The sequence below is a fragment of the Pelobates fuscus genome, chromosome 2 (genome assembly GCF_036172605.1).
Source record: "Pelobates fuscus isolate aPelFus1 chromosome 2, aPelFus1.pri, whole genome shotgun sequence".
NCBI classification, from domain to species: domain Eukaryota; kingdom Metazoa; phylum Chordata; class Amphibia; order Anura; family Pelobatidae; genus Pelobates; species Pelobates fuscus.
Genome location: NC_086318.1, coordinates 409,698,490 through 409,715,356, shown reverse-complemented (window position 1 = coordinate 409,715,356; position 16,867 = coordinate 409,698,490). Strand labels below are relative to the sequence as shown.

General features: G+C 38.1%; 1 protein-coding gene across 3 annotated transcripts in view; it reads left to right on the top strand.

Moving 5' to 3' along the window:
• The window catches only part of FSHR (follicle stimulating hormone receptor), a 215,552-nt gene that overhangs the window by 158,899 nt on the left and 39,786 nt on the right, over positions 1-16,867 (top strand). For all 3 annotated transcript variants that reach the window (XM_063441480.1, XM_063441479.1, XM_063441478.1), the window contains 2 exons: positions 9,746-9,814; positions 9,893-9,967. In XM_063441480.1, the coding sequence (XP_063297550.1) occupies positions 9,746-9,814; positions 9,893-9,967 (144 nt within the window). The remainder of the gene's footprint in view (positions 1-9,745; positions 9,815-9,892; positions 9,968-16,867) is intronic.

The window sequence follows — 16,867 nt, the reverse complement described above, 5'->3', positions numbered from 1 at the left end:
AGTCATTGAGTATTTTAATAGATTGTTCTTGAAATTTTGTACTATCTGTGCAGTTACATTTAATTCTCAACAACTGTGCTTTGGGGGCGTTCAATAGTCAAGGGGAGAAATGACAACTCTTCTCCCCTATATAGCTATTGATGTCCGCCTTTTTAAAGAAGGTGCAAGATTTGAGAACATTCTCTTCCACATATATATTGAGATCTAAAAATTCAATCGAGGTTTTGCTAAAGTGACTAGTGAGCTTAATCCTCCAATCATTTGTGTTCAAATGGGTTAAAAAAAGTACTGAGAGACAATTCATCACCCTTCCAAATAAAAAATATATTGTCAATGTAACGATGATAGGTAACGAGGTTTGTGTCCCATCTATGGTTATTGTAAAATAACTCCTGTTCCCAATATGACATGAACAGGTTTGCATTGCTGGGCGCAAACCTCGTACCCATCGTCGTTCCACATGTTTGCAAGTAAAACAGGTCACCAAACCAAAAGTAATTATTCGTTAGGATCCACTCTATCCCTTCAACGATAAAATTGACCTGATTATTGGAAAATGTATTTGAATGTTCCAAAAAGTGTCTTGTTGCTCTACATCCCTTAGTGTGGGAAATGATTGTATATAGCGAACTGACATCTGATGTCACAAGATAATAATCTGTGTCCCAAGTGATCTGTTGGATAATCTGTAAAATATTGATAGTATCTCTCAAATAACTCGGGCAGGTGCTGACAATGGGTTGTAAACATTTGTCAATGTATTGTGACAACCTGCTCGAGATGGATCCTATCCCCGAGACAATGGGTCTACCGGGTGGTCTATCCTTATCCTTATGGATCTTGGGAAGGTAATAAAAGACCGGGATTTTGGGGTGTTGTACTTTTAAAAATGTATATTCCCTCGAATTCAAAGCCTCATCTGTTTTTCCTCTCTCAATTAATTCATAATAGGTATTTTTGATCTCATTCGTGTTAATTAATGAACACTCTAATATTGTAGTTATTGTATAACAAAAAGGCTAAAGAGAGTCTTTACTAATTCCCTTAGGAACATTAAATCATGCATGTGATCATGCAAAAGAACAGCAAAGCCACAGGTTCTATCGCTGGTAGGGTTAACTAAGCCATAAATATAGGAATGTATCATCGTGTTGGGTAATAATAAGATACTTGAAAATAAATCATTGGTACTTGAAAATAAAAGAAATATCAGTGCATGCTTTAAGGAATACCACTTAAAGTACTTGACATTTTGAGAAATATCAGTATATTTTTCTTGGAGACAAGAAGGCACTTGAAAATGAAAAAAGAACAATCAATGTATACTTTGTTGGGATTTCGAACATGCTTTAAAAGGAATCCTGTATCTAGTTGAAAAGTAAACTGGTAGTTGGGATTTTTTTTTTTAAATCGTCATGGATGATTATTTAAAAAATCCGCTTTTTTATATTAGTAACAAATGAGCAATGCAGTTTAGAAAATAGTTAAGCCAATCCAATTCCAAATTAGCGATATAGAAATATAGAGACAACAAGTATGATAACGAGCGTGAATACATTCAAAATATTTGTGTGATGATATCACATGTAGAACATTCAATTTCTCTGATGAGTAAATTGGAAGTTTAATAACAACTAACATAACAAATGACAATCAATGAGAACAAACGAAGCACAACTCTCCACCACTTGCAAATGGATACATTATTTTTTTTAAAGTTGGGAGAGGGGATAGGGACGGATCATAGGAACATGGTGGGGCCCCATGCAACCTGAATTTATCAGGTCGATTTTTTATTTTTATTTTTAAGTATGTTTAAAGTTTAAATGGTTAAAAAACATAGACAATTCTAAAGATGAATCATGGATGTAAATAGCAGTGTATAAAAAGAAAAAGGAGTGGCAGAATGTTTTGGGTGTAAATGGGAGGAGGAGGAGCATGCATGTTGACGGATGTGATAAGGAATATGGAGGGGAGATGTTACAAGATTAAAAGGTAATATATCAATATAAATAATAAATAAATGCAAATAAACATAAATCTCTGGAAGGACTAAATAAAAAGCTTCCAAAATATAAACGCCAGAATAAAAGTTAAATGAAGTACTTCTTTGCTGTTTTTTTAACAATTTTTTTTCCCTAATTTAGTCTATGAAAGTAAATGAATACAATCTAAGCTATTCTACTTTATATCTTAGATGGTATCCACTATACCGTTAGTACAACATTAACATGCCTTACATTACCTTAACATTACATTACCGTAAAGGGACACCAGAACAACTACAGTTTATTGAATTTGTTCTGTTGAATAGAATCATTACCTTCAGGTTTTTTGCTGTAAACACTGTCTTTTCAGATAAAATGCAGTGTTTACATGACAGCCAAGTGATAACTTCACTGGCCACTCCTCAGATGGCTGTTAGAGATCATTCCTGGGTCATGGCTGCCTAAAATGCATCCAAACATTCAGTATCTCCTCCCTCTGCATGCAGACGCTGAACTTTCCTCATAGAGATGCATTGATTCAATTAATCTCTATGAGGAGATGCTGATTGACCAGGGCTGTTTGAATTGTGCTGGCTCTGCCCCTGATCTGCATCTTTGTCAGTCTGAGCCAATCCTATGGGGAAGCACTGTGATTGGATCAGGCTACCACTTCTGATGATGTCAGCAGACAGCTTGTTTTTCTGAGGCAAACATCATGCAGAGTTACAGCTTAAAGCTTGAATACAGTAAGATTTTGATATATTTATGGAGGCATGATGGGCCCAGCGGGGCTAGATGGTGGTTTTAACACTATAGGGTCAGGAACACATGTTTGTGTTCCTGACCTTATAGTGTTCCTTTAACATAACATAATTAAATTGTTACATTAACTAATATTGGACTCTAAAATGATGGTCATTTTTAACTTTATCTGATGTTCAGTACTACTGTCATTAATTGTGCACTGTGTGCTCAGTTTAAATTTTTCAAAAACTTACCTGTATCCTCTTAGAGCTCAGGGTAAAAAAAAACAAAAAAAACAGTGTGCAAAAGAATACTGAGAACAGACAACAGCTCTAATAACTTGCCCTTTGGTGGGTCCCTGCTCAGATCTCAAGTTGGGTTTAGCTCATCTTTTACCATTACAGAGAGAACCTAAACTATTGCATATCTTACTGATCCCACCAAAAGGCAGCTGGCTCCATCTGCACGAGAGATACAGGCAACTCCTGACAATCACTTCAGCCTTTTTAGGCCTCGTCAGTGAGATATAGCCAATACCCCTCTAGGCACAGTGAGCAAGGGTTCTACATCTTAGGAAGAGCAGGGAGAATAAAAATCTGCTTGCTCTTTGGTGGAACACACTCGGAGCTCAGGTACTAAATTAAAGGGCCATTATGAAAGTACCCAAGCAATTCAACACATACTGTATTGTTTTGCCTTGACTTGGCAACATACTACTTTGGAATTCTACCATCTAATACTCAAAGGGGATTGTACCATCTATGCTGTCAAACTAAAGCAATTTATCTGCCCCGAAAAATGTAAGTATGTTTTTATCCCTCTTCCAATATACCCATATACAGCGAGCACAGTTTTTTTTTTCTTCCATATATGTGAAGGCTGTTGAAGAAGTTGTGAACCAATTAAATCCCAAGGTGGGGGTGGTGCCACCTCATGACTGCAGATTTGAGCTTTAATAATAGCTCTACACTTATGAGTGCATTTTCTTTTTTATTGTCACTTCATTCACTTTAAGCTTACAATATTACACTACTGGATGTTATTTTGTCTTTACATATTTCATTGTGATTCAAAGGAGAGAGCATATCTACGTCCATGTCCATTAGTGGGGATTACGCCACTACACATAGTCACTGCCAGAACTTGTATGATAGCTATATTACACGTGAGTGGGCACTTACGCACTTTGTTGTTTGTGACATACTACACTACATTATACTACATACTACACTATCAGTATACATTTTTTCTTCTTTTCACACGCACTTTACGAGAACAGACCCAACTTCATAAGAATTCAGGCCATTAGAATAACATTTGGACTATATCAATTTTATCTTTGATTTCCTACTGTCCAGGGGCGTACCTAGAGCATTTGGCACCCGGGGCGGGTCCTATTTTTGGCACCCCCCCTGCCCCCCCCCCCCCCCCCCAAATTTAAATATAAAAACAACCAATTTTTTTTTATGTATTTAGCACTAAGCAGTGTTTGTGTGTTTGAATGTATGCATGTTTTTGTATGGAGTATATGTGAGTGAATGTAGCGGTGTGTTTGTATGTAGTGTTGGCGTTTGAATGCAAGCATGCATTTGTGTGTTGTGTGGTATTTGAATGCAGTGGTATGGTTATATATAATGGTGGGGTGTGTATGTAGTGTTGACGTTGAAATTCATGAGTGTATTTGTGTGTAGTGTTGGCTTAGATTGTTAGATGTCTGCACATATACACATACACGGACATACACACATGCAGATACATATACACAAAACACAGTCACACACAGATACACATTGACACACATGCAGACATCGTGGCGACTCTAGGAACAATATATATGGGGGGGCACATAAGATACCACAGTCAAAACAGGAGGGGGAGGGGGAGCAGTAAAACTTCTCACTAGGGGATGGGGTAATATGCTGCCATTGGCTGTCTGATGCCAGCATGCTGTGTTCTGCATGCTGGCATCTGACTACACATTTGCATATTATTCACATTAGCCACCCAGATTTCTTGTTGTGGGCTGGCTGACACCTCTTAATTGCAATCTTTGTTTAGCAGATAACTCCTCTATTTGCTATCCTTTGTGGGATTGCCATATTTAAGGACACCAAATAAGGTGCTATCTGCTAAACAGCACCCTCATTTGGTATCTTTAAATATGGAAATCTCACATACGGGCACCAATTCAGGGAATGATCTACTAAACAGATAAAGGATAAAAAAATGCCCTTTTCTTATTTTCAGTTGTTTAGCAGATAAATCCCTTATTTTTTATCCTTATGTGGGATTGCAATATTTAAGGACAGGAAATAAGGGAGCTATCTACTAAACACATACGCAGAGATACACACAATCACACATAATCACAGATTTACACAAACACAATCACTGACCCACAATCACATACACACACACAAATATTACATACATACACACATTTAATCATTAAGAGGTCCACCCTGCCTCCCTACCTTGCTCTAGAAGGGCTGGAGTGGATCCTCAGTCCCTGGTGGTCAGTGGTTGCTGCTGGGATCTCTGTGCTCTTTCTGCACAGGTCCATCGCACGCCCTGTAATGATGCCGAGGCCGCGATGACATCATATCCTGGCTGCCGGCTCACTGCAGGGCGAAGACCGTCAGACACAGTCACTCACACACAGTTACAGGCACAGTCAAACACGCAGGCAATCACACAGGCAGACAGTCACACATACACACACAGATTCACAGACAGTCACACCCACAATCACAGGCAGACAGTCACACATACACACAACACAGTCACAGACAGTCACTCACACACACACGCACACACACAGTCACAGACAGTCACTCACACACACACGCACGCACGCGCACACACACACACACAATCACAGGCAGACAGTCACACACAGTCACACAGACAATCACAGTCAGACAGTCACACACACAGTGGCACACACACACACACAGTCACAGACAGTCACACACACAATCAGAGGCAGACAGTCACACATACACACAACATAATCACAGACAGTCACACACACACAATCAAAGACGGTCACTCACAATCACAGTTACACACTCACACACAGTCAAAGACAGTCACAATCACAATTACACACTCACACACAGTCAAAGACAGTCACAATCACAGTTACACACAGCACACACAGTCAAAGACAGTCACAATCACAGTTACACACAGCACACACAGTCAAAGACAGTCACAATCACAGTTACACACAGCACACACAGTCAAAGACAGTCACAATCACAGTTACACACAGCACACACAGTCAAAGACAGTCACAATCACAGTTACACACTCACACACAGTCAAAGACAGTCACAATCACAATTACACACTCACACACAGTCAAAGACAGTCACAATCACAGTTACACACAGCACACACAGTCAAAGACAGTCACAATCACAGTTACACACAGCACACACAGTCAAAGACAGTCACAATCACAGTTACACACTCACACACAGTCAGACAGTCACAATCACAGTTACACACAGCACACACTCTCTCACTTGCAGTAAGCTTGGGCTGGAGTAGGAGTGGATCCAGTCCCTCCTGTGCTGTAGTTGGGGAAGCAGGGACTCCTTCCTGCTTCCCCTCTCTCTGTGTGCAGCAGTATGAGGCTGCATTTAGCTCCGCCCCCGCATCCGGCTTGGCTCCGCCCCCACGGCCGGTTTTAGCTCCGCCCCCAAATCTCCGTGCAGGTTTCCTGCTTCCAGCCCCTGCTTGTGAGCTGTGTCGGCTGCCCGGCGCCCTGCTGCTACGGCACCCGGTGCAGCCACACAGCCCACAGAATAGCAAGCCTGGCCAGCCCTGGTGGCACCCCCCTACCTGATGGCACCCGGGGCGGACCGCCCCCCCCGCCCCCCCCTTAGTACGCCACTGCTACTGTCATTTATATTTTGCCTGATTTTACTGCTTTAATTTGGTGCAACCTATTTCTTGTATCTTTTTTAGTTTTATCCCATTTTGTTGGGATATAGAGGGGTTCTTACACCTAGTGTTTGCTGCCTTTAGTTAACCTGCTTTAGAACGTCTTAGCACTTGTCCATATTTTGATATTCTTTTACTGTATTAATTTAGCCAAGTATTTTTAACCTTTGTCTGCCTATCTTTATATCTGTCGTTCTGTCTGTTTGTCTGTCTGTGATATCTACCGATCCATCTGTGTATCTATTTTCTCAATCCTTTGGCTATGTAAATAATATTTTCTCATACATGGGAATGACAAGAGTGCTCTAATATCTGCTATATAAGACAAGGTTCTGTCCACGTTGCTTGCACAGACTCATGAGTGGGTTGAAAAAACATATTTCCTTGATTTGTAAAGCATTTTGCGTAAATATAATTTCAAGCAATGCACCCGTAACATGTAATATTAACAAGAAATTAAATGAACATAACGCACAGCCACAGTATGTGGTTTTCAGAAGCATCATTTAAAATGAGAAACTCTCAGTACAATTTCAGCACAATGAATTTTAATTGTGTTCTTCCGTTAGAATTATAATGCTCTCACTGTCAGTGTGATTAAATATAATCAAAGAAGAAGTCCCACTGCTTAAAATTTGTATCAGCCGCAGATTCATTTCATTTAAGGCTGCTGGCCAACGTACACTGAATTATGTTTTTTCTAAATATGAAGTATGAGCTCTTCCACTGGTGTGTCTCCCTTCCTGTTTTTCTAGATCTATAATTAGCAGTTCCTGTAATAGCCACAACTTCCATGTGGCATTGTTGCCACCAGACAGACCTCCATAGAATTTTCTAGCCTTACAGAGATAATTAATACCGAAATATATTTTTAGAATTGAAGTACTTTATGTACTCAATTTGTAGCACTTCAATGCAATACGTGGTATGTCCATTTATCAATGTATTAACAGTTCAAAGAGAAAACAACAGCATTTAATCCCTTTCTATTACAACATAGTAGCATGTTCTGCCAATGAAAGGGTATCCTTTGCTAATAGTATGTATTGAAAATAACACAAAGCTCATGTGTATCTAAATTGTATCTACCGTGAGTCATTCTTTTGTGTTATCAGCAAACATTCTAAGGACAAGACTTTTTAACTGTGGATTTCTACTGAAACATTGTTATCTGCTGTCTGACTGAGGCAGACAGGCACTGTTCTTGCCACACATAAGAAGTCATTCTAAGCTGAGTACGTGAGAAGAATTCATCCGCATTAAATAAAATGACAACACATGCATGCTATATATGTGTATGCAATTTAAATGTAGTTTGTGTGTGTATATGCCCCAGCACTTGGCTCACATTACATTGTAAGTAGGTTTGCCTAATTAACAATCTGGTTGTTGAGTATAAAGATCCAGTCTAAAATAATGTAACATTAGAGGAACACTATAGTCACCAAAGCCACTTCAGCTTTATGTAGAGAAAAGGTAGTGTTTACAATGCTGGCTAGTTACACCTCCAGTGGCAGTCACTCCGAAAGCCACTAGAGGTGCTACTTAGTCCAGTGCTGCAGAGTATGCAGCACTTGTTTTTAGTGTCTCCACTCTCTGGAATGGGGGCGGGGTTAAACATTCCCCATAGAGATGCATTGAATGAATGCATCTCTATGAGACAATGCCGATTGGGGCAGCGCAGTATTTTGCGACGCATACGTAATAACCTCCAAAAACTTTACTATGCGAAATCATTGAATTGACTGAGATCATCAAGTTGGAGGCGGAAAAAGCTGCAGTGAGACCGGTGCTGCGTGGGAAAAAAGATAAAACACCTTTCCCAGGTGATGCAAGTAAAGTTTCGGAAATACATGCTTGTGTTCCGAACACTATAGTGTTCCTTTCAATGGTTTTTAGACACAGATGTCTTATTATAGAGGCACGAAAAAAAATAAGAAAAAAAGTCTTTCACTTCAATTTGACCATACTGCACATTTATCATTACGCCAAAAGAATTCGCCAACAAACTCACATAAACCAAAACCAGAGAATATAATACAATATTAAAAATATAAGGATACATTAATTATTTAATTGTATATATCAATGAAAGTTAGACAATACACACTGCAGATATAAACAGAAGTGTACTTGGTCTGTTACAGGAGGATAGTAGGTCAAAGCCAAGCAAAGAAGGCATTCATACAAAAATCCAAGATATACATGCAATAATACATTAGATTACACAGATATAGGCGTCGATTGATTCTTGTTGTATAAGCTTTTCAGATGATTTAATATTTTTGTAAATTAATTTAAATTTGAAATAGTTTGATAGTTTTGACAATTATTGAGTGATTTTTGTTATACATGATAAAACGTTTGTATATTTTAATATTTAGAAATAATTTAAAAAGTTTATCTCAAAATATTAAATCACTTGGGATGCGTATGCAACAATATTAAATCGAAAACCTTAGTCCACCACCTGATGCCCATGGTATATTTAGCCAATTGAGAAGATCTGAAGATTCACCCTTTTTGCATCTTGTTGCATGATATCACAAAAATAAATAAAAACAAAGATTTATACTAGAACAAAAACAAAGGGGAGCCTGAATGTAGTAATCATGTTTTCTTATTAAATTGATGACAAATATATAAAAAATGGCACTCACAAGCATGGTGAGCAGGGGTCTGATACGTCATAGAAGGATGAATTGCAGTAAGAATTGAGTGACGTCTAGCCTCAACAAGGAGGGCTCAGTTATAATCAGATCAGTGCTCTCGATTCTGTTTTATGCCAGTATCCAAAATATAACTGAATATTTCTTAATCCCTTTGTGACAAAGAATTTGGCAAATTCTCTTATATCATGACAGTCTTGACAAGTCAACCATCATGAAAAGGTTAAAAACGTAAGTACTTAAAGCTTCATTTTTAGCAAGGATAATTTTCTATGATTTGCTGTGAAATCTTCTTGGAATAAATGGTAAATTGTTTTTAACCTCCTGTTGCTACATAAATAACATATATTAGCTCAAATGCATTTCTTTTTCCTACCTTTTTCTTTGTAGACGGCTTAACCAAAATGGGATTGAAGAAATACAAAACCATGCATTAAATGGCACCCATTTAACCGAACTGTAAGTGTATAAAGTCAGCTTTGCTAGTATGCTTTTCACTTTTATGTTGTAATTAAACTAATTGATTATGTTTAACAGAATACTCAGTGGGAACCAAGAATTGACAAGATTACCTGATCTAATTTTCCATGGAGCCAGTGGACCAGCTGTATTGTAAGTTTAATTAATAGTTAATATCAAACAAGCAGTTTGTGTTATATTATAAATGAAACATCTAGAGTTTTTCCTCCCATGTACTTCCAAGCAACATGTGGAATATGTATACAATAGACTACATCTGACATGGTCTATGCGTTTTTAATTACTAGAAATTTGTAAAGATTTTTTTTACAAGCCCTCTTCTTGTGAGAATTTTGAGAGAGAAACAGGATGGAATAGGTGAAAAGAAGGATCAAAGAAATTAGAGAATTGAAAAGGGACAGAACCAAGAGAGGCCAGCAGTGAATGGGGAGGAGTTAAAGGTGGAAACACAGTGGTGGTTGAGATGACGGAGAATGGGGGAGTACATAGAATATTTATTGCTACTATTGTCCCATCAATGAGTAGACCTTCTACATCTAAGTCCTGGGTAGGAGACTACTTTTCCTCAAAAGTTTAGAACTAAATTTCATTTTCAACAATAAAATAAAGAGAAAAGGGAATAATCCCATATTTGTGTAAAACCTAAAATATGTTGTGTTCTACCTATTTGGGAAAATGTTTTTTTGCTTTGAGGAACTGCATAACATGATTTTCTCATCATGTGTCTTAGAAAAAAAGGTCTAAGCCAGCACTAACCTTTGTTAATAGTGTTGAAGATCTAGTTGTTGGTCTGTTCCCAGTTAATATTTATACTCACTTAGTTGAATATTAAGAGATGGTTCTTGAATTTCGAAAATTTCACAGTCTTTGTCCTGGGAAATCCAGGTTCAAATCCCAGCTAGCTCACCGTGCCAGTAAATATCCTTAGGCAGGACCCTTGATATGTATCTCCCTACCTCAAATATTAGACTGTAAGCTTATTTGAGCATGACCTTCTTTACATTTAACATCTCCTTTCTATAACTATATAGCGTTGCGGAATAATTCGGCAATGTGTACATGCTAATAATAATGTAAGTGTTTCAGATTACTTGAAAACTGCACTATGAACAAAATAATTTACTCAGAAATGAGTACCAGAGATTTTTTTCTCAGAGTTTTTTGTTTAGAAATAGAGTACAATGAATCAGAGTTTAGCGATTTCCTGTACTAGTAAACACATCCAATTCATTCATTGAATGTTATAACAAGTCATGGGGTTTGTTAAGATTTAACCATTTGTAATTATATTAACATGGAAGAAACATTACAAAGTTACCACAATGTCCTTCCTATAAACTATCAGATGTGCACCTTGGACAAGTTTAAAATGTGGTAAATAAAATGGGGCAAAATCAGGATGAAAATTTGAGTATTTCTAACTGAACCTTTTTGGCAACTGTATTTTACAGTTTTAAGTCCCTCTCTCCACGGGAAAATACTTTCGCCCTTCTTTAATTAAGAGATAAAAGCACATACAGTTCTGCACTCACTCAACTAATTCACAAACAGTAAAGCACGTAGAACTCTAAACACAGCAAAGACATATTATCAGACCTTAGAGTGGACAAGCTTAATGTATATAGAAGGTATTGAATATACAGGCTTAAGTCAAGATTTAAAGACCAATGGCTATACTAGAGTAACAGAGTCAAGGGATACTACAATTCAAAATAAACGTGTCGACAAAGCCAATTCAAATACCAGAACTATCAAGGAATAAAGAATGCACTCTTGGGCTATTAAAACCCACGACATGACGATGTGAAAAGGTCACAAGGGCTTCATATAGTCCCATGTGGCCTCTGATTGGCCTGCGTCACATGTGACGCCAAAATAAATGAGACCCGCATTGTATGGGCAAGGAGTACTGGGAGGGTGCCCCACCTGATTAGAATACCGGGAGAGAGAGGTAGAGCAATCCATGTCCTTGGCAACATCGGAACAACATTGAACATCATCATGTCCGGCGTGGGATTTACCGGATCGGGAGAGAGCGCCCAGCACCGTCTGAGAACGTTTGACTCAAGACACAGGTGTGACAATTGGTATACATGATTTTAATAAAGATTTTAGATATTTACATTTCTCTAGTTTTTCATACACATTGTGCAATATTTTCTATTTTTTTTTTTTAATAGTTTTATATTTTCTCAAATTTAAAGCCAATTATTTTCTGTGCAAGATGACAGAAAGACATATTGCTCTAGTGAATGAGAAAATGTAAACAGTCCTTGAAAGCTGTAATAATCAAATATAATTGAAAAGTCTGGCATGTTTATTGAGGTGCTTATTTGTTAAAGTGTTGATTGTACACATTATTTTAATAATATAAGACTCAAGGTGTTACATTTATTTATTAAAAGTAGTTTATAAATGATGTAAAGTCAAGTTCAGAAATTGTACATTCCAATTGCAGATATATTATGTGCAGAATTAAATCAGATTTGCTGGCTTATATAACAACTCAAATAGGACATTACTAATCATCATATACAGCATCTAACAAAAGTGAGTACACCCCTCACAGTTTTGTAAATATTTTATTATATCTTTTCATGTGACAACACTGAGAAATGACACTCTGCTACTATGTAAAGTAGTAAGTGTACAGCCTGTATAACAGTGTAAATTTGCTTTCCCATCAAAATAACTCAACACACAGCCATTAATATTTAAACAGAAGACAATGGTTTAATATTTCAACCATTGGCAACAAAAGTGACTACACCTCTAAGTGGACATGTCCAAATTTGGCCCAATTAGCCAATTTCCCTCCCCGGTGTCATGTGACTCATTAGTGTTACAAGGTCTCAAGTGCAAATGGGGAGAAGGTGTGTTAAATTTGGTGTTATAGCTCTCACACTCTCTCATACTGGTCACTGGAAGTTCAACATGGCACCTCATCAGGAAGAACTCTCTGAGGATCTGAAAAAAAGAATTGTTGCTCTACATAAAGATGGCCTAGGCTGTAAGAAGATTGCCAAGAACTGAGCTGCAGCAAGGTGGGTAAGACCATACAGTGGTTTCATAGAACAGGTTCCACTCAGCACAGACCTCGCCATGGTCGACCAAAGAAGTTGAGTGCACATGCTCAACGTCATATCCAGAGGTTGTCTTTGGGAAATAGACGTATCCACCTGCACTGTGAATGTTTATATGGTGTGTTAAGCAAGCAAAGCAGGAAGCAGGAAGGTGAATTGGATGTACTTGTCCATTTAGGGACAACTGACTTGGCTTGCAATGAGGTTTCAGAGGTTAAGGAAGTTTTTAGTGTTTTTGCCAATGATATACGGCAGGTTGCTTCCACACTGTCATTCTCTGAAGTTCTGTCTGTGCATAACACTCAGAATGACAGGCGGATGCGTATTAGGGACTTTAACTTGTGGCTTGGTGAATGGTGTCGGGAGCAAGGATTTGGCTTTATTGCTCATGGTAGCTCTGTTTGGAATGGAAATAAACTGTACAAAAAAGATGGTTTGCATCTTTCTCAAAAGGGAACAAATGTTCTCAGTGAGCAGTTCAGAGGTTTTGCTAAGATGTATTTAAACTAGGAGGGGGGGGCAAAAGGGTGATAAAACATCAATCCAATTGTCCCCCAAAACAAGGACAGAAGGTGCCTGTAGCAAGTGTGTTAAAAAATGATAAGCTTAGAGTCATGTCTACAAATGCTCGCAGTTTAGGGAATAAGATCCATGAACTTGTGGCAATAATGGCAACTGATAGTGTAGATTTAGTCGCTGTTACTGAGACATGGTATAATGAAAAAAATTACTGGGACATAGCAATACCAGGGTACTCTTTATATAGAAAAGACAGGGAAGGCAAGAAAGGGGGAGGGGTGGCCCTGTATGTGAAGGATAGCATAAAATCTAGCCTAATAAAGGTTAGTGAGACGAACATAGAGTCCATTTGGGTTACGTTAGAATTTGGTAATCACACAGTAGTTCGTGTAGGTGTGATTTATAGGCCCCCAGGACAAATTGAAGAGTTAGATAATCTACTAGTTGAAGAAATAGCTAAAATGACAATGAAGGGGGAAGTTATCACCATGGGTGACTTTAATCTTCCTGATGTGAATTGGAAAACAAAAATATCTACTTGTGCCAGAAGCACACATATTCTAAACTCCCTACTGGGATTGTCTCTAAAACAAGTCGTTGAGGAGCCAACTCGTAAAGAGGTCATACTAGATTTAGTGTTAACAAATGGAGATTTGGTATCAGATATTACTGTAGGTGAAAGTTTAGGATCCAGTGATCATCAGTCAGTGTGGTTTAATATAAGAACAGTGACTGAGTCACACCACACAAAAACAAAAGTTTTAGACTTTAGAAAAACAGACTTTTCTAAAATTAGAATATGTGTAAAGGAGTCATTATCAGACTGGAGCAACTTAAATGGAGTCCAAAATAAATGGGATTATTTAAAAGCTGCACTACTGAAGGCAACAGAAAATTGCATTAGGCTTGTCAGTAAAAGCAAAAAATTCAAGAAACCACTGTGGTACTCCGCAGATGTGGCCAAAATAGTAAAAAACAAAAAGTTAGCATTTAGTAATTATAAAAAAACCCAGAGTGAGGAAGACAGAATGACCTATAAGATTAGGCAGAAAGAGGCTAAGCAAGTTATAAGAGCTTCCAAATCACACACAGAAGATAAAATAGCACAGTCAGTAAAAAAGGGGGACAAAACTTTTTTTAGATACATAAATGAGAAAAGAAAAGTAAAACAAGGATTAGTTAGATTAAAAACAAAAGAAGGAAGGTATGTAGATGAGGATAAAGGTCTAGCTGACTGCCTCAATGAATATTTTTGTTCGGTATTTACAGCTGAAAATGAAGGAAAGGGACCTCTGTTAAAAAAAAGGATAAATGAGTCATTTATTACACGTGAGTTTACAGAGGAAGAGGTTCTATTTCAACTGTCAAAAGTAAAGACAAATAAGTCAATGGGACCTGATGGAATACACCCAAAGCTATTAAAAGAGCTTAGTGGTGTACTAGCAAAACCATTAACAGATTTATTTAACCAATCATTGATAACAGGAGTAGTCCCAGAAGATTGGAAGTTAGCGAATGTTGTGCCCATTCACAAGAAAGGTAATAGGGAGGAGTCGGGCAACTATAGGCCAGTAAGCCTAACTTCAGTAGTGGGGAAAGTGATGGAAACCATGTTAAAGGATAGGATTGTTGAACATCTAAAAACACATGAATTTCAAGATCAGAGACAACATGGGTTTACTTCAGGGAGATCATGCCAAACTAATCTTATTGATTTTTTTGATTGGGTAACTAAAATTATAGATAAGGGTGGTGCAGTAGACATTGCTTACCTAGATTTCAGTAAGGCTTTTGACACTGTTGCACATAGAAGGCTTATCAATAAACTGCAATCTTTGAGTTTGGATTCCAATATTGTTGAATGGGTAAGGCAGTGGCTGAGTGACAGGCAACAGAGGGTTGTAGTCAATGGAGTATATTCGAAGCTTGGGCTTGTCACCAGTGGGGTACCTCAGGGATCTGTACTTGGACCCATTCTCTTTAATATTTTTATTAGTGATATTGCAGAAGGTCTTGATGGTAAGGTGTGTCTTTTTGCGGATGATACTAAGATATGTAACAGGGTTGATGTTCCAGGAGGGATAAGCCAAATGGCAAATGATTTAGGTAAACTAGAAAAATGGTCAGACTTGTGGCAACTGACATTTAATGTGGATAAGTGCAAGATAATGCATCTTGGACGTAAAAACCCAAGGGCAGAGTACAGAATATTTGATAGAGTCCTAACCTCAACATCTGAGGAAAGGGATTTAGGGGTGATTATTTCTGAGGACTTAAAGGTAGGCAGACAATGTAATAGAGCAGCAGGAAATGCTAGCAGAATGCTTGGTTGTATAGGGAGAGGTATTAGCAGTAGAAAGAGGGAAGTGCTCATGCCATTGTACAGAACACTGGTGAGACCTCACTTGGAGTACTGTACACAGTACTGGAGACCATATCTTCAGAAGGATATTGATACCTTAGAGAGAGTTCAAAGAAGGGCTACTAAACTTGTTCATGGATTACAGGATAAAACTTACCAGGAAAGGTTAAAGGATCTTAACATGTATAGCTTGGAGGAAAGACGAGACAGGGGGGATATGATAGAAACATTTAAATACATAAAGGGAATCAACACAGTAAAGGAGGAGACTATATTTAAAAGAAGAAAAACTACCACAACCAGAGGACATAGTCTAAAATTAGAAGGACAAAGGTTTAAAAATAATATCAGGAAGTATTACTTTACTGAGAGGGTAGTGGATGCATGGAATAGCCTTCCAGCTGAAGTGGTAGAGGTTAACACAGTAAAGGAGTTTAAGCATGCGTGGGATAGGCATAAGGCTATCCTAACTATAAGATAATGCCAGGGACTAATGAAAGTATTTAGAAAACTGGGCAGACTAGATGGGCCGAATGGTTCTTATCTGCCGTCACATTCTATGTTTCTATGTTTCTATGTGTTCAATAAAAACATGGCAACATTTCATTCTTTGTGTGTTATTAGTTTAAGCAGACTGTGATTGTCTATTGTTGTGACTTGATGATCAGATCATATTTTATGACCAATTTGTGCAGAAATCCATATCATTCCAAATGGTTCAGATACTTTTTCTTGCAACTGTGTATTGGGGGTCAGCCTGTCAATGCTCAGACCATACGCCGCACACTGCATCAAATTGTTCTTCATGGCTGTCGTCCCAGAAGGAAGCCTCTTCTAAAGATGATGCACAAGAAATCCGCAAACAGTTTGCTGAAGACAAGCAGACTAATGACATGGATTACTGGAACCATGTCCTGTGGTCCGATGAGACCAAGATAAACTTATTTGGTTCAGATGGTGTAAATCGTGTGTGGCAGCAACCAGGTGAGGAGTACAAAGACAAGTGTGTCTTGCCTACAGTCAAGCATGGTGGTGGGAGTGCCATGGTCTGGGCCTGCATGAATGCTG